The 18593-nt window shown below is 39.7% G+C and overlaps 1 protein-coding gene across 2 annotated transcripts in view; it reads left to right on the top strand.

The window, feature by feature from the left end:
* Positions 1–18593, top strand: part of LOC120535929 (opioid-binding protein/cell adhesion molecule homolog) — a 2184266-nt gene that overhangs the window by 1888711 nt on the left and 276962 nt on the right. For both annotated transcript variants that reach the window (XM_039764123.1, XM_039764122.1), the window contains exon 5: positions 6089–6214. In XM_039764123.1, coding sequence (XP_039620057.1) covers positions 6089–6214 — 126 coding nt within the window. The remainder of the gene's footprint in view (positions 1–6088; positions 6215–18593) is intronic.

Raw genomic sequence — 18593 nt, 5'->3', positions numbered from 1 at the left:
ATTTTCAGCTGGAAGTCTTGAATGTTACAAATAAATACTAAATACTATCCTGTAGTTAGGATGTAGCGAGTTGGATAATGGATGGATGGATAGTACCATGGATTCAGATTGTTACTTCAAAATAAGTTTAAAAAGAACTAGTGTCGGGCAACGATTAAAATTTATAATTGCAATTAATCACGGACAATCACATCAATCACATTGTTTTGTGCAAAATTCAATAATAGTATAAAATAAAAGTAGTATATTGCGTGTAGTTGGTTTGCAAACACTTTTAACAAATAAGGTGCTTTTTAACAGCAGTATTCCCTTTACATAGTAACAGCTAAAATATTTCTTGTTAATCTCAACTTAAACATTAATGTAATCAAATCAAATATAAAACCAAAGTTATTTGCCACTGCCCGGGCATTAACGTTTTCTCTAGTTTGTTCTAGAAAAACAAGTTACCCTCAGAGTCCAGAGCCACGATCACAACACAACATAACAGGCACCTTCCGAGCAACATTTGTAAATCTGTTTTCTTTTTTATCTGAACAGATACCAGCAGACACATTTTCTTTTATCAGGGAGCAGCATAAACAGTTTATGTTCAGTAGCAACTCTTTGAGGGCTAATATTTTTTTCAAAAACCTCAGTTTTCTGAAAAGCTCACAAAGCAATGTTTTCACACATAAATCAACTTAGAACGTCTGTTGCTGCCTGTTTTACCTGCTGTTGGCGCCTGTTTGCGGCAGCTCGACGGCCAGCAGGAATGCACTGTGGGCTGGCTGTCTTTGTGCGACAGGTGCATGTGGGTGGCAGTTGCAGTGAAACGCACCTCCTGTCATCGTAAGTGTCTGTCCTCCCAGGCGAACGTTACCATTGGTGTATCAGCTACACAAACGTGTTCAGCACCACAATCAGCTGGGGGCCGATCGGCGGATGCTGGTATCTCACTTTCATTTTCGACCTACATCTCAAGAATCATGTGCATCAAAATCAGAGACCACAAATCAGAGTCCAATTCAGCGATAATACGAAAAAAGTTTAGCTTTGAGCATTCACTTTGGTATCTCTCCACATGCCATTATAGAAGCTGTTTGCTCTTCGTTACTCATGCACACGCAGGGAATTGAGGTCAATTCAATAAAGCTAACATTCCTTCTAGCAAAAGCATATAGAAAAGGGCTGTAACAAGAAGATCACTGATCTCAATTGTTCACTAGCAAGACTGAGGCCTTCAAAATAATAATAACAAAAACTGCATTAACGCGTAATAAAATGATTGTCGCGTTAATTAATGTATGCATTAATGTAATAATCACGAGTTAACTTGCCCATCCCTACAAAGAACATGAGGTACAGCTGAAAACTTGTTAAGGGTAAATTTTGCACAAACAGGAATTTGTTTTCTTCAGGAAGAGAACTATAAACACATGAAAGGAGTTGCTAAGTATTGTGGTGGACAGCAGGACTGTAGAAGCTTTCAAACTGTGACTTGATGTGGCTTTTGAGGAATTAGTTGGATAGGATTGACCAGCCTTGTTGGGCTAAATTTTCCGATGCCCTAATCTCCCTCTTTGGTGAATTTGCATTTTGTTGTTTTTTCCATTAAGTTCTATTGCGAAGCGGTTTCTCATTTAGATTAGTAAGCCTAGCTTTACTAAGTAGGCCTTGTGGAAGAAAATTTTAAACAGACACCCCCAACTGGAATGCCCCGATTTAAGCAATAAAACACAGGCAGGAGAAAATGCCAATCATTATTCTTTATCTGAATCTTGCAAGAGGCAAGAACTTGTCCTATTAGTAAGTGCTACCAAGAAAAAAGTGTCCTCTGGGCTATATTTATGCAAATCATTGATTAGGTCACTACTCAGAAAAAGAATTCATTACATAATCAGAAAACTTTTAACATGATTGGTTACACCCAGTTGCTAACGGGACATGACAAATGTTGATACCTTAAATGACCACAATTTGACACCGTCCACTAGGTTGATTGATAGTCCTGTTAGCTTAGGGTGTAGGTGACTTTTTAAATGTAGTATTATTATTCTTTTCATGTTTATCTTGTTTCTCATGGTTTATAGAACAATGGTCTGAATTTAACTGGTTACCTCAACAGGAGACTTAGTACTAAGAAAAATATAGAAAAATGATTATACCATAAAATATAACCTTTTCTCTTAAGGGTTATATAAAATAACAAAAAATGCATTTATCGTAGTAAATTATAAAATAACAGCATCAGCTTTTAAGCATAAATTCAGAAGGATATGAGACTCTGACACATATTGGGTGCATATTGGACCAGAATTCAAATTCAACTCTTACAACTTTTAAGAAATTTTTCATCATAACTATTTTTTTAATCAACCTCCTCCTGGTTTGAGTTTCAACAGACCAAATTAACTCTCTAGCAGGAGACAAAAGCACACACACAATGTCCATAATTGTGACTGAAACAAACCTTAAAGGCCAAAGTTCAAGTAAGGCTGAATCTACAATGCCATCATGTATGCTTGATCAATCCATCCATTTTCTCTCTCGATCTCTCTTCTCTCTTGGCCACCAAAAGCTGCTGTATAGGATGTAAACCATAGCACAGCACAACATTCTCAAACCTGCTTGAATAACAAAGGGTGGCTGGGATCTTGAGCTTATCCTGGAACAACTTGGTGGAAGACAAGAAACAGATCCCTCTCACAGACACCAATATCCAAACCCATTCACTGGCAATTTGAAATCATTAATTAATCCTACCTGCAAATCTTATTATTTAAAGTACTATTATTATATTCTTATCATTGCCTTTCATTAAATTACATCAAAGCTTCTCCATCTCAGGGGCTAACCATCCCGGTATAAGTGCTGACAGTTGTATCATTCCATTTTAGACATATGGGATGACGGCATCTCAATTTCTGCTTTAAACAGAGTTCACGTTACACACTGTGAGCTAAAAATCTGTGCAGCATTAGGAGTGGAGGAAATTATTTTTTTAATGAGCATAAAAAGGCTGTGTGTATCTGGATAGAAGGCTGACAAAAACAAAGAAAAACATTCATGATAACTAGACAAAGCAGAAACCTTAACAGCCATCCTCCAGGTTTGTTGTGTGGAATTGGGACCCATCTCAAAAAATAAGGAGAATGGTGCTCCAGTAATATCTCCATCTTTACTGTGAGGGAGTCTCAAACAGGAAATTGTAACACAAAATAATGGAGACATTTCTGGGAAAGGTCACAGTTTATCAAATATTACAGCAGTAAAAGTTATCATTTGTGGGGATGTCTGTTAATGGTGTTGTCATAAGGAAGGACTCATGGTCTCTGATACAAGTTCTACCAAACACACATTTAACTGGGACAATGTGCAAGTAAAATTCAGGGTCACTACTAAGAGTGCCAGAGAGCTGGCTGAATCGTGGCTATCAAATGACAACGCCATCAACAGACACACATGTAGACTTGAAACCAACATATGCAGGCTTATAAAGAAGAACATTCAAATAATCAAAAAAGTCTTTACGACCAGCACCCTCTGAACCGCACTTTATTAATTTACACAACCTTACAACCTCACAATGCATAGTGTATATATATCTTGCTATATATGTTCAGGACCCCTCTTACTACATTGTGAAAATATTAGTAGTAGTATGAGTTGCAGTATTAAGAGTAGTAGTAGTAGTATTAAGAGTAATAGTAATGGTAGTAGTAAGTGTAGTAGCAGTAGTATTAAGAGTAGTGGTAGCAGTAAGAATAGAGGTAGTAGTATTAAGAGTAGTGGTAGCAGTTATTTTAAGAGCAGTAATAATAGTAGTTGTTGTTGTGTCACTGTGTACAGAATACAGTGAAATTCTTGCTAGTAGTTATATTAAGAGCAGCAGTAGTAGTAGTAGTAGTAGTAGTTTTGTTGTTGCATTGTGTACAGAATACAGTGAAATTCTTACTAGTAGTTATATTAAGAGCAGTAGTAATAGTAGTAGTAGTTGTTGTTGTTGTTGCACTGTGTGCAGAATACAGTGAAATTCTTATTAGTAGTTATATTAAGAGCAGTAGTAATAGTAGTAGTAATAGTAGTTGTTGTTGCACTGTATAGAGAATACAGTGAAATTCTTGCTTGTAGTTATATCAAGAGCAGTGGTAATAGTAGTAGTAGTAGTTGTTGTGTCACTGTGAACAGAATATAGGCAAATTCTTGCTTGGATGCCCAACCAACATGTAACACATTGCCAGTCTCTAGCATCATATTAAATAAGAATATATACCATACATATTCTAGGGTAAATGTGCATTTCAGTGTACTAAAGTGTAATTTGGAGAAAGTTTCAGTGTTTGCATGTGAAGAACTCTCTGGAGTTTTTAGATCAACATGAAGCATCAGGCAGAAATGAGCTCAGGATGTGAAGGCAGACTATCTCAGTGGCTTATGCGCACAGACTTCAACACTTCCCGCCAGACCACTCTAAAATCTCCTGTCATCCTGCCTTGCATATCATTAGGATATGGCAAAAAAACAGACGTTATGTGGAAAAAATACACCTGGATAGAGGGGAGCCTGCAAAGTGCATGGATAGTTGCTCTAACCATGCTACCCTATAAAGTTGTACGTTCCTGTTGTGAATGCTGTTTCCTGGCCAGGACACCATAATGGAAGGAAAGTATGGAAGGAGGCATAACCCGGGTGGGATTGAAATGAAGCAATATCCCACACAAAGGGATACATTAATGGATAATATATGGGAGCTGGTACATCAAGGACAGTTCCTCCCCCAATATGGTAGAAGGCAACGCTCTACTGGTGTAGGCCCAGTAAGTACGTCCGCAGGGATGTATAGGAGTCGTAGTCCTGAGGGACAATCCTGTCAGGGTGCTTATGGGCTGCCAATAGGTGCTGCAAGGACAGGGACTCCCTGCTTTTAGAGACTTCCATCTGACCCATGAGTGCTTCTGTCAGGCACTGTCCTGGAACCAGAAATAATCCTGGCCCTAACATAAAAGCGAGCTGTCCAGCCTCCTCCAGTAAGTCAGGGTTGAGAGGCAGAAAGCAAAGCTCACCTGGAGGAGGAAAAAGAGGAGTATTCATTTGGAAGATTGTGCAATTGGTCTGTATACAAGGTGTTTTGTGAAAATAAAACCTTTTTATTTTGCACTTGGGACTGTTTAGTGTGATGTGTCTGAGGTTTGGGGGCTCAGTGACACCCCGTATCTTTCATCCATCCATTTTCCAACCCGCTATATCCTAACTACAGGGTCACAGGGGTCTGCTGGAGCCAATCCCAGCCAACACGGTGCACAAGACAAGAAACAAACCCGGGCAGGGTGCCAGCCCACCGCAGGGCACACACACACCCACACACTAGGGACAATTTAGGATCACCATTCCACCTAACCTGCATGTCTTTGGACTGTGGGAGGAAACCAGAGCACCCGGAGGAAACCCACTCAGGCATGGAGAGAACATGCAAACTCCATGTAGAGAGGACACCCCCTGTCTTTTCGCTGTATAAATGAAACTGACAGTAATTTATGTAATGCAGGAATTCAATAATGTTTGTCAATCATGACAGAGAACACAAAAGTGGTAAAAATGTGCAGTTCTCAGGGCTGGCAGGGAGCATGTTGGCATATACAGCAACGGTGTAAAGTGTGCAGTAATGGAAATGTGTCACACGTCTGTAATAAAGCAGGTGAAAAACCTAACTGAAACAGTTCACTTACAGCACGGCAGAGAAAGTCTGGGTAATTAGCTATTTTAGGAATTTAAATTTCAAATTAAAAGTGTGGAAATAGTAAGGAGGATAGTAAATATTTTTTGATCACCAAGCTCACTGTCACCTCCAATAAAACTCCAATAGAATAAATCTTTGTAAAGAAATGAACCACCAATAAATAGGCAACTATTACCGTGTGCTTCAGACATTATCATATTAGTGATGACTTTCATTAATGAAATACAGTATTAGTTTGTATCGCATGGAATCATTAATGCTAGAAATTATAGAAAGATGACCTGGAATATTGATCAACATATTGAAACTGTCCAGTATATTCTGAAAAGTTGACATGAAGATTCTTTCTTCTTTTCCATTTCTTAACAGTTCCCTCAAAGATTGTCAACATCTCCAGTGACATCACAGTGAATGAAGGTAGCAGCATCACTCTGATGTGTCTCGCTTTTGGTCGACCGGAGCCAATGGTGACATGGAGGCATCTTGCACCAAGAGGTACGTTTTTATTACATTTTGCATTTTGTTTCTCTGTCTGCTGCCTGTAGATTTCAACTGTGTGCACTGAACTGGCTTTGGGTTTGTCTGTTGGTGGGGCATCTTTTTTTGAAAATGAACACCGTCTTCAAAGATTGAGTACAGAATATTGGTTATGAGCTGCATGTGCCCTACATCCAGCAAGTGGTGTCTTGGCTTTTGACTTCATACCTGCATCCACAGTTTTTGCTAGGGGGCCGTTAGCTGCTTGACGTTTTGTACAGTAGACACCTGCACTACCAGTCAGTCTGCATTACTGATTCAGTGCTGCATACACTGCCCATAAAACAGTTATTTGGTTTGTTTGGTTGACTCTCGTTCTTTCTGAAACACTGCTATATGTTTATGCATAACGTTTATATTTAACTTATGACGTTGAATGTGTATTCATATTTATTGATATTGTTTATTACCTTTATGCTGATGTTTGTCTGCTGCATTAATGTATTCAGTAACTTTACAGCATTGAACTATCTGGGCTAGCAAAAAAATGTCTTTTATTTTACTGTAAGGTTTAGTGACAAAAAATGGAATTAATTTAAACTGATTTAGGATGTGGGGGTTTTTATATGGTCAGGCATATGCTGTGCTAATAGACTGTACCATTGCTGGTATTATTTAACCTAGTTTTGAGGTCAATAGAGAAGCATATCGTCTATACTACTCATGTAGGTACAGTGTTTCCTGTCCGCTTCCAATCCCCAGCCATGCAAACTGAGGGATAGCAAATACAAATAGCATTTTGGCTAGCTTTGATTTCAATATTGTTATGGTTATGGGAGCTACCAAAATCATTTTTCATGCTGTTTTATCTTGGTTGAGTAATATATTACTCTACTTTCCCCTTTTGTATTATTAATATGTAGCCTTTGTCAGAATGCTTCAAATCTCCCAGACCTACCACTACCACTACCACCTCTGTATAACCTCAGGCAATTAGGTGTAGTAAAAGACAAGCAGGAGTTAAGTTACAATTTAAACAATGTATTATTTATAATATTCATAAATAATAACAATATGCAAAGTACATTTGAATATTGGCAACCATACAACCTGACAAATGGTGATGTGTAGTTTCAGGCGGCACACAGACTTGTTAGTTACTTAAAATGTCTCTAGTTAAGTCTGCATTTTTGGTCAGCTTTCTTCAGAACAGGCCACATGCCTGTCTCAATATGGCTGCTGAGCTGTGTGCTCTTCATTGTGTTGTCCTTTTCAGTTCATGGTGTGTGAGATGGTCTTTCATCAGTTTGGTAAGACAGAGAGAGCTGGGTAAAGCAAGCAAATTTATATGTTTTCTGTCCAACCCCTACAGCCAATAGGGTGTCATAGTACTTAAAAGCTTTTGATACAAGCCAATTCCAAACAGACATACTTCAGACCAATTGGGGGATAGAACACCTTCACACCTGCCCTCCAAACCAAGTGTTAAGCTAAAGCTTGGCAGTTAGGCAGCCTGGCTTTCCTGTGGGGTTGACTGAGAGAGTCCTGCAGAGAAACACTGGTCAAACTTGTATGAGGCACTTTCCCCCAACCTTGTCGTAAAATTACAAAGAGACTCATTCCTAAGGGGGGTTGGGAGAGGTGTTCTTAACCATCAAACCACTCCTGTTATTATCAATAATGTAACAATAATATTACGTTGCTTTGTCTAAGTTACAAATAAAGACATACAAAATATTTATCAACTTGTATGCAAAATTTCACATCACAGCACTAACTTAGCTTCAACAGAAGGTGTATTCTTTCTAGTCCTCACATCAAAAAGTACAGGGTGAGTTAAAATTATGTTGACACTAATGGTACTGCTATGTATATACTTATACACATTGTTTGTGTACAATTCATGTGCCACATATGGAACATGTGTTGAACATGAAGGTGAACAGGTTTAGAGAGAGAGAGACAGAGGTTAGGAGGATGCGCTTATAAAGCGTATTGGCGCACCCACCACATGACAGGATCAGGATCCCAGATTAGGACCCAAGTGCAGCCATGCAACTGGTGACATCTCAGCACCCGACTATTTCAGATGGAATGGTAAAGTGTGAGGTTTTTTATGGTGGCTGGGGTGCCAATTCTCTGCAGGTTGGAGGGACTACATGCAGGGATGGATGCCGATTAACGTCATACCCAGGACGAGCAATTGCAGGTTAAGGGCCTTGCTCAAGGGCACAACGGAGTAGAGTCGCTTTTGGTGTTATATGGAGACGTTCCTGTAAATCATCTTGCACATATGAAGTATGTTTGGTGAAACAATTGTTTACGCCATTCAAAAATGAACATAATTTTGACTCACCCTGTATGACTTAGTAGCATTTTTACCCCATAAAGCATTTGTAGAAGCTGCATGTATATGGAATCACATGAAAATGAGACCCTCATGCAGTCTTAGTTAATAGTGTACAGTTTAAACTAGGAAAACAATTTATCTCTCCATTCTTATCTAACTATCTAGCTATGGTCCATGTTTAAGATCAATTTTACAGCATTGTTTTCCTCAGATCTCAGGTATGAATTCAGTCAGTGTTGTACATTACATTCTTCTAAAGAATGGAGCAATTAAACATGTAACTTGGGCTTCAGTCTGTTGGGCTGTCACCCTACACTCATAATGATGCAGAGTAACACACAGCCCTTATAATGAGGTCAAGGTGTCATTCTGCACACAGTAGGAGGTCTGCTTAGTTTAGTCTGGATTACACTTTACTGTTTTTTCTTATGCAGGTGCATATGTGTCTGACTCCTAATACATAAAAGTAAATTTAATATACCAATTTTATCTGAGAGGGTTTATGTTATTACTATATGAACAATACACACAGACTAGCCAAACAAGCTGAAACACCAATATAAGGTCAATTAGTTGACCACTGACATTTGCTTTGCATTCTAGCCTGTGGGATGAGTGACCAGGAAAATGCACCTCATATTATCCTGAATATGTATAAACATTTTATTTACTGCTGGATACAGAATTTCTGACTTATAGATTATATTATATGCATCACACATTTACTTGTCTGCTTCTGAAGAACATGATGAGGGATGAGCCGTCTGATCATATCACATTCTTTCCTACTCAGTAGGCCATTGGCTGTGTTCTTTGTATTTCAGTACTTGCTGTAATAGGGCATTGGGACATATAATGAGAGGCTTTCTGATGCAGACTGAATATGCTTTCCTGCTCTGTATGGTTCTTGAAGAATTATTCTTGATGAAACTACCCGCTCACTCTTTAACCTGAAATTTGAAGGCGATTGATTTGAATTCCTTGGCTGCATAGCTTTGCTCCTCAAACTAATGAGCAGACATCACAATTCAGGAGTATGTATCTTATTTATTTATTTACACTACACAGAAAAGTGTGAAGAAATAATCAGAGAAAAGTTAAAATCATAAAATATTTTTTCAAATTGTATCTAATAATATAGGAATATTTGAAACAACTATTTTATATTGGAAAATATCTAGAAAAATTTCCCTGATAATAAATAAAATACTTCTATCTATCTATCTATCTATCTATCTATCTATCTATCTATCTATCTATCTATCTATCTACTTATACTAACTTATGTCATAATATAGGTGCCCTGAAACAGTCCTGTATGGTACCAGTAAAGCATGACATTTGTATGTTCCTGGTTTGTTCACATGACACTTCCTATCAGGTTGTCAGGTACCTGTTATGGAACTGCTGTTTCTATTTGTAATTCTGATGATGAGCAAATTAACAGTCTCCATCTTCCTGCTACCTCCACCCCAGCTTTCTATGACCATACTTTGTCCTGCCACTTTTGAACCTATGCTTTTCACTTTTTGCTATGACAAAAGATATGTAGTGGCCATTTGGTTTCATTCCTTGAGCTCATCAACCCAAAAAGCCTCCACTATCTAGAGCCAATCATGTAGGTCAGGTTAGGTCAGGTTGGGGAGCATGCACTGGTACAGCGTGTTGCCACACCCACCACATGATGTAACAGCTCAGAATCCTGGTTGGCAACCCCCCAGGCAGACATGCGGTCCAGTCCCACCCTCCAGAAATGACCCTCTATCTGCCAGAGCCAGGTGTTATGTGGGCATCCCCTTGGCCTGGTCCAGTCACTCAGGTCTTCAACAATAAGGATCCCGTGAGCTGGATCACCTTCGGGGAATTGCGCCACATGGCTGTAGTGCCGTAATTGATTCTCCTTCACAATGCAGGTAATGTGCCTCAATCGGGACTCCATGAGCAACCGCTCATTCCACAAAAAGTCAAACCAGCAGTACCTAAAGATTCTCCGAAGAGACACAGTTCCAAAGTAGTCCAGTCTTTGCCTCATGTCACTGGATAGCGTCCATATCTCACAACCATATAGCTAGAAAGGTAGCACCAAGACTCTAAAGTCTTGGACCTTTGTCCTTTTGCAGAGATATCACGAGCACCACACACTCCTTTCCAGTGACCTCATGACTCCCCATGCTCTCCCAATCCGTCTATTGACTTCATAGGAAGATGGTGGATTTCCCCTTGGGATTAATAAAGTATCTATCTATCTATCTATCTAAGAGTCACCAGAGACATGAATGTCACTACCGAGGTAAGTAAACCTCTTGACAAGGTCGACACTCTCTCTGCTGACAGACATACTGCTGATTGCTGTGCCCAAGAGGTCATTAAAAGCATGGCTCTTGGTTTTTAACAGGACACTCTCAGGCCCAGACAATCAGACTCCTTGCTCAGTCTTTCAAGAGCCCCTATCAGAGCCTCCATTGACTCCATTGTGGTAGCTCAATATACAGCATAAGGCATGCAAACTTGTTCAGGAAGTTTAGTTCTTGTTCAACATACATTATTCGAGAACGGCCAAAATGCGTGATCCCAATGACTTTGACTATGGTGCGATTGTTGGTAGCAGATGTTGTAGTTCAATATACATATCACACATTCTGATATGGGATGTCTGATTGGGATTTTCACTCACTACTGTCTCTGCAGTGTATGGTGTGAAACATCGAATGAGTAGTATTATGAAAGAGAAAGCACCTGAGATGACTGATGGAAAATAACAACACTCATTTGAGCTAACAGAAAAGTGACAGATACCCTAATAACAACACATTACAACAGCGGTATGCAGAAGGACGTCTCTGAGCACACAACATTTTGGATTTTGAAACAGATAAGCAACAGCAGCACAAGTTGTTGTTCATGTGTATGAGAGGCTTTCATAAGTCCTTAGCCTTTTCATGAAAGAAATTACAATTAAGGGAAACCTTTTTTCCCCCAAATGAAAGCTCATATATTGGTGACTTCAACACTGCATTCAAGCTCTTTCCACATGGTCACCCTCAAACTCAATGCACTTTCCATTTGTCAAAGCAAACAGCAAAATCACTTTGAGTTAAGCTCTCAAGTTGCTCTTTCAACACATCAATCAATTCATCACATGTCTCTAAAAGTTTCCTTCACAAAAATTCTACAATTTTTGGGAACAATGAGACATCACAAGGTGCTAAATTGTGTGAATAAGGAGGGGGTTTAACTTAACCAACATTTCAATGGTCAGCTTTTCAGTGAGTGCTGGCACATTGTCAGGGAGGAAAAAATGACTTGTTCAGAATCAGGCGTGGGCGACCTCCACTCCTTATTACTCTTCTCCCACATACCACTCGATATGACTTACTATGGATAAGAATTTTTTTTATACACTTAGGAAAGAATAAACTTGGTTTCCAATTGATGTGAAGATGGTGGCAGCTTCCTAATAACTGGAGGCTAAGGCTTTTGCAATGCCCATCGTATCCTTTAATAGCTACAGTGCGACTTTTTCTGGCAGGGTAAGGCACAAAGCCATGCTGGCTCCCCACACATTTACATTTATTTGACTGAACCCCTTAATCAACCCAAACATATGACATACAGTTGGTTACGTTTCATTTGTAGTACGGAAAGGTGAAGTGACTTTGTCAGGGTCAACAGGTGTCAGAAGTGATATTTAAGCCTTAACCACCATGCCACACTGCCTGCTACCTACCAGTGACATCGTTTTAGGCTTCACACTGCACAGACGTCAGTCCAAGTGGGTGCCTTTGTGACGAGGTAGCAGCATGAATGTGTGGCCAAGAAATTGGCACAAATGCTATGGAGTCAGAATGGAGAAAAATCCTTGGGGATGTTTTCAGCACATCTTGATGATCAAAATTCAGACTGTTCAGAATGCCAAAGTGGGATCTCTTCTTAGGTAGTAGATGTACACTTTCTTAAAAGTGGCCACTGAGTGTATGGCTGTAAATATTGAATGTTAAAATTTCAATTTATAATATGGGAATGAGTGATTTGTTTTATACTTGTTTCTGTGTTTCGTTGTCATGAAGCAGCACAGGGACTGGTTTCTCACACAGCGCCTCATAAACAGAATTTATCTTTTCAAATTTGCATCAGAGAGGCTGGCCTAGCAAGTTTTCCTGACCTGTAATTAAAACTGAGAAATGAAAGAAACTGTTTTAAAATTGCAAGTTGGCCATAGTCTACTGAGTTATGTTTCCTGAAACTAAATTAAACACAGAAACTAAACCGTATATCTTGTGCATTCCTACAGTTCTTTAATTCCAAAATTGAATTTCCTTAACTGTTCTCTCTAATACAGTTCATTACTTTACACAGGCACTGAATGATGTCTACTGGTACTGTTTGTTATTATTATTTTTTTTTTAATAATAGTGCTCAACAGGGCCGTCTTCACATAATCATAGAACCCCGGGTCCAGTAGTGCACTGGGGGGTCTTGTTTTTGATAGAAACATACATAAGCATCAGAAACATCGTGGACCCCTACACCCCTGGGGCCCCCAGCCTTTGCCCATTTTGCCCATACGTTAAGACAGCTGTGTTCAGCTGCAAGTTTTTATCATTGACGCCTCCTTCAAAGCTGGTGAATTTAGGGTGTTGCCAATTAAAGTGCTGTTCTGTGGGTGTAAATGTCACCAATATTGTGGAGTCAGCCAGCTAATGGTGGTGGTTAGCCAAATACCTGCATGTCTGCCAGTGACGTACACCGACTTCCGGCTCTGCCACGGTCACACTTAGGGTTACACCTGTACCAATCCTGTCACGGTTCAAAAAGATTGAAGATTAGATTAGATTAATATATACTAAGTGCTCTGCCTCATGCTCGCTTCATCGCCAACCCCCATTTTCTGTATCTGCCGCTTGCGATGAATCGTGCTATGCTTTTGGATAAACACGAATATCAACTCTGTCTTTGATATCTGTGTCTTTCGAAACTGTTGTCGCTGACAATTTCTCACATGTTGGTTTATTACTGTATATATTCAGATTCATACAGAAATCCAAGAAAACTTCTTTGTCCGTGTTTTTCAGATAAATTTCATATAAAGTGCGATATTTTTGGGCGTATGGATTTGTATTCATTATTGGCTATAGAATTTCTAATACAGTGGAACCGAACCAAACAAATTTCCCCCATAGGATTGTATGTAAATACAATTAATCCATTCCAGACTGTATGAACTGTATGTAAATATATTTTTTTAAAGATTTTTAACCACAAAAATAGTTAATTAAACCATATAATGCACAGTGTAATAGTAAACTAAATGTAAAAACATTGCATAACACTGAGAAAACCTTGAACAGAGAAAACTAACACTGCAAGAGTTCATGCTACAGCCTTACGAACCGCTCGCTGTAAACACTTTTTTTAATGAGTTTTAAGCACAGGGAAAAAAATTAAAATTTAAAAGTCCTTAATTTATACAAAAACTAACCATAAACAACCAAGAAAACTAACCTTGCAGCAAATCGCCATGAATCTTCCTGGCTTTCTCACGTAACATCGCCTCGCTTACGCTAACCCCTGTAAGTTGCTTCTCATTCAGCCACACTAGCAGCAGTTTTTTCACCTCTTCCAGCACTTGAGGCCTTTGCTTGCTTAACACTGCAACTCCTTTTGCAACATCAGCTGCTTTAATGGCCTCTTTCTGCTTTAGAATAGTCGAAATCGTAGATTTTGACTTCTTGTACTCAGCGGCAACATCTGTAACACAAACACCACACTCATACTTTTCAATAATTTCTTTCTTAAATTCGATTTCAATTTTCTTCGAAACTTTCTTCTCACCAATCACTACCACTCTTCACTTGTTTAGAGGCCATGGTTAATTGCAAAATGAATGCAAAAGCACACGAAATAGAGCACAAAAGAGTTCACAGCGAATGCACGCACGTCTGACTAAGAACAATGTAGGGAGAGACTGAACATGTGCGGAAATTATCGAAGAGAAATTGGTTTGTCATCCGAGTATGTGGACATGAACAGATGCAAAAGTTTGTTGAACTTTTTGGTTGTAACCCGATTTGTATGTGTTCTGAGACGTTCGTGACCCGAGGTCCCACAGTTAACACACATTTAACTCTTTCGATTCTATGTTGCATCGCTTCTCCGTGATCATAAATATAAACCTGACCGAATTGTGGTTTCTTTGAAATTAAACTTGTATTAGCTTTAATTGTTGCGGGATCACAGATTCTCATAGCGTATGGTCCTGAATCATGTAAATCTATGTTTTGAGCATTGAATGATGCAAATGCGAACAGATTATTGTACATTTGGATATTTTGCCTGTAGTGTTTGTGGATTTCACTTTCACCAAATAACTCTTTTATTTCTCACACAATGATATTTGCTGACTTACTTGTCTTAAAACGGCTTGCCAGTTCACCAGTCTGAAATGGTGCAGCTTAACACTGCCTTGCCAACTTTCACACATAGACTCAAATACAGTTCTCCTATAGTTATGACTGCGGTAGTGGACACTGCAAGGAAAGCTGGAAAATGGAGAGACAATAGAGGGATGGGGAACAGACTGGGTTGACTATCGAGATGTCTGAAGTGAACCAAGCCATAAAATCAGTACTACAGCCATGAATCTGATTGAAAATGGGAAAGCAAGGTTCCCAATGCAAAATCTTCTTTAAAGCTTCTTTAGACTTCCTCTTGTTATGTTTTAGCCAGGGTTCCTCCCCTGGCTGGGTTTAAATTTCTCTTTTATGTCCATTTTGTTTATGATTTATGTTAACATTGTTGATTATTTAGTTTCTTTACGTCTAAGCATCTTTTGCTATGTGTTTTGGGGGTAGCTCCCCAAGAGGCATGGCCACATTCCCATCACCAGGACCTTCTCAAAGGAAGGTAAATCCGACAGTCCCTTGTGATTTATTGCGAATGCACTCGAGATGTGATGAATTCTCTGGAGTTTATTCTGTACTTTTTATGATCTCTGGGTGTTTTGAACCCTTCTTCTGTTTTTTGACACCACCTTCTGAATTATGTATTTAGACATTGTTTGACTCTGGTTTGCCCGTTATCAAGACATTGCCTTCTCTGATTTTTGCCTTGTGCTACTCTGAGTTTATGTTTGTGCTACAAAGCAATTTTTGTGTAAATTATAAAAATTCCTTATTGCACTTTTTGGTGACTAGCTAGGTTATGATGGTTTTCACACCTAGTGGACATTTGAAGCTATTTTGGTACTTCTTGTGGTTCGGAACTCTAGAGTTCATAACACATCTAAGACTAGAAACAGAGTTCTTCAATGTAGTGTGTGGATGCATTTATTTCCACCTTGAATAAAGATAATGCAATTGTGTAAAATAATATGCCAACATCTGTAAACATGATTGGACAACATGGCTGTGGCCTCACAACACGGAAGGGACTCATCCAAGATGGTAACAGACTCAAAAAAATTCACTTAAGGCAGAAGGTAGACATAAAAAGAACCAAAATCATAACACCTAAAGTAACAGAGGTCGCAGCTCAGTCAAACACACCACTCTACCTTGGATGCACACAGACTACCAGGGTTGGCAGGTCACACCTGCTGATGTACGCCTCCCGGTGTCCCACAGGCTCACAACTCTGAAGGAGTTTTGCTCACAACCTCACAGTTCTGACTCAATGACACCTGCTGACACACAAGGTCTGTTGCTCATGTGGCACACAGCACCTCACATTCTTAATCCCGGCAGCCACAAATACAATACAATACAATACAATTTATTTTTGTATAGCCCAAAATCACACAAGGAGTGCCACAATGGACATATCAGCTTATTATCCTTACGGTATGACACAATGATTTTTTGTCCTCCACATGAGCCCCACCAGTTCAAAACTCTAAAAGATTTTCGCTCATTCACTCACTCATTCACACCTCTTACACAATGACAGTGCTCATTCACCGACTGCACTTCTTACAGTTAAAGGAGCCTCGCGCAGCAACTCACACACACTGCCTTTTATGATTTGACTACGGTCTCACCTCGGGCTTTGTTTTATACATTTCCCCAATTTTGTTTTCTTTCTCTTTCCAAAATTGGTCATTTGTATTTGCAACTATAGTAATGGCTTTGTCTTTGTTAATTATCATTCATTAGCTTTTTATGTTAGATTACTTACTTTCCAAACCTTCTACTTTAATTATGCTATGTTTATTGTTAAGGAAGCAGCAAGTCATCTTATTAGGTAACATCCCTCAGGTGCTGCAGTCAGTTGCTATTTAAAACAATCTACATAGAGTTTCTCTATGGTGGTCTTCCTTTTTTATGCTCCTTCTATCCCTTGCTATTATGGTCCTATTGGATTTTTTGATCCTAACATTTAAACCCACCAGGTTATCCCGCAATTAAAAACTGAATCCTGTCACAACCACATTTTAACTCACAAGTTTCATACTGTCACACAAACCAAGCAGAATTCATCCATCCATTACCCAACCTGCTATATCCTAACTACAGGGTCACAGGGCTCTGCTGGAGCCAATCCCAGCCAACACAGGGTGCAAGGCAGGAAACAAACCCTGGGCAGGGCGCCAGCCCACCATAGGTGCACACACACAGACACCCACACACCAAGCACACACTAGGGACAATTTAGACCTGCATGTCTCTGGACTGTAGGAGGAAACCGGAGAACCCGGAGGAAACCCACGCAGACAAGGGGAGAACATGCAAACTCCACGCAGGGAGGACCTGGGAAGCGAACACGGGTCTCCTAACTGAGCAGTGCTACCCACTGCGCCACCATGCCGCCCAAGCAGATTTGAGTGTTAAAAGATTCAGGTGGTATTTCCTTTTATTTTTTAGCTCCTGATTTCCTTGGATAAAATGCTGGCAGTTCTCATGGTAGAGTTGCCATTGGTGGATGTCATCTATCTTGGAAACTGACTTCTGTTTCCGCAAAGCAGTGAAGAGGAGTTTTTATGTAAAATGAGCGCATTAGGTGGACCCTGGATGACATACAATCTCCTCTTTATTCGTAAGCCGCCTTGCACACAGCTCTGTGATCATCTCCGTTTTTGCACAGCTTGCTGCTGGCACCTCATCCCTTACCTATGCATTAAACAAAAAATGTAGAAAATTGACACTAATGTGAAAGTTGATAGTCAGATGATGACAGAATGATTTCTTGTCATTTGAAGCTCTTAGACTGCTGCGTGATCTCAACAAACAACATAACATTTTCCAAAGCCAGGGTGCCTGCAGCAGACCAAGCTGACTCTACCAGGCTGTGAGAGCAGTGGATAACCCAGACTGGCAGAGGTTGTCTCTATGGACTGGGCTTCACAACCTTTAGATTTCAAGCGGCAGCTTTTCAGTCCGCTTAGCTCAAGCGGCAATTAACTTAGTAACATGGCTTGCACCCCTCCCGCAGCTACCCAGAAAGCCGACCTATCGAAGCACGCAATTACATGGCTATTAGCAGACCCACACGTACACTTTGAAATGTTTGCAAATTGTCACCAATTATCAAGTCCGCTTTTTTTTTTTTATTGTGCAATGAGAATCTCTCCTTTCCCACTGAACAGGGCGAAGGCCAATTTAGTGCAATTTAGCCACCATGATAATGTGAGTGACAGAGCGTTCGCACAGCATAGATGATGGAAAGCCTCGGATCGCTGATGAGCTGCAATCAGACTGTTATTTTCGAGGTAACTATGGAGCTTGCTGTGATCCTTCAGTAAATACAAAACAGTTGGATAGAAAACACTACTCATGCATGCGGTTATGAGTCAAGCTTAGACGGTTTCCTGCAGGTAACAATTGTTGCATAATTTCATTGAATATTTACCAAGTGCAATGAGCCTCTGTGCCTTCCCCTCCATTATTTCATTCATCATGATATGACAACTTTTTTTGTACTTTGTCAAAACTTTATTAATAAGTTTAAAACCTATATATATAGTGTGGCTGATGACCGGGGACCTTGCCCCACCGGGACGCCTGGAGAAGGAAACGACCAAGAGAGGGGCAATATCTCCCCTGGGATGTAAGA

This window comes from Polypterus senegalus, chromosome 9, assembly GCF_016835505.1.
Source record: "Polypterus senegalus isolate Bchr_013 chromosome 9, ASM1683550v1, whole genome shotgun sequence".
In the NCBI taxonomy this organism is placed as follows: Eukaryota; Metazoa; Chordata; class Cladistia; order Polypteriformes; family Polypteridae; genus Polypterus; species Polypterus senegalus.
The sequence above is the reverse complement of the archived record's forward strand: the minus strand, read 5'-3'. Positions and strand labels throughout refer to the sequence as shown.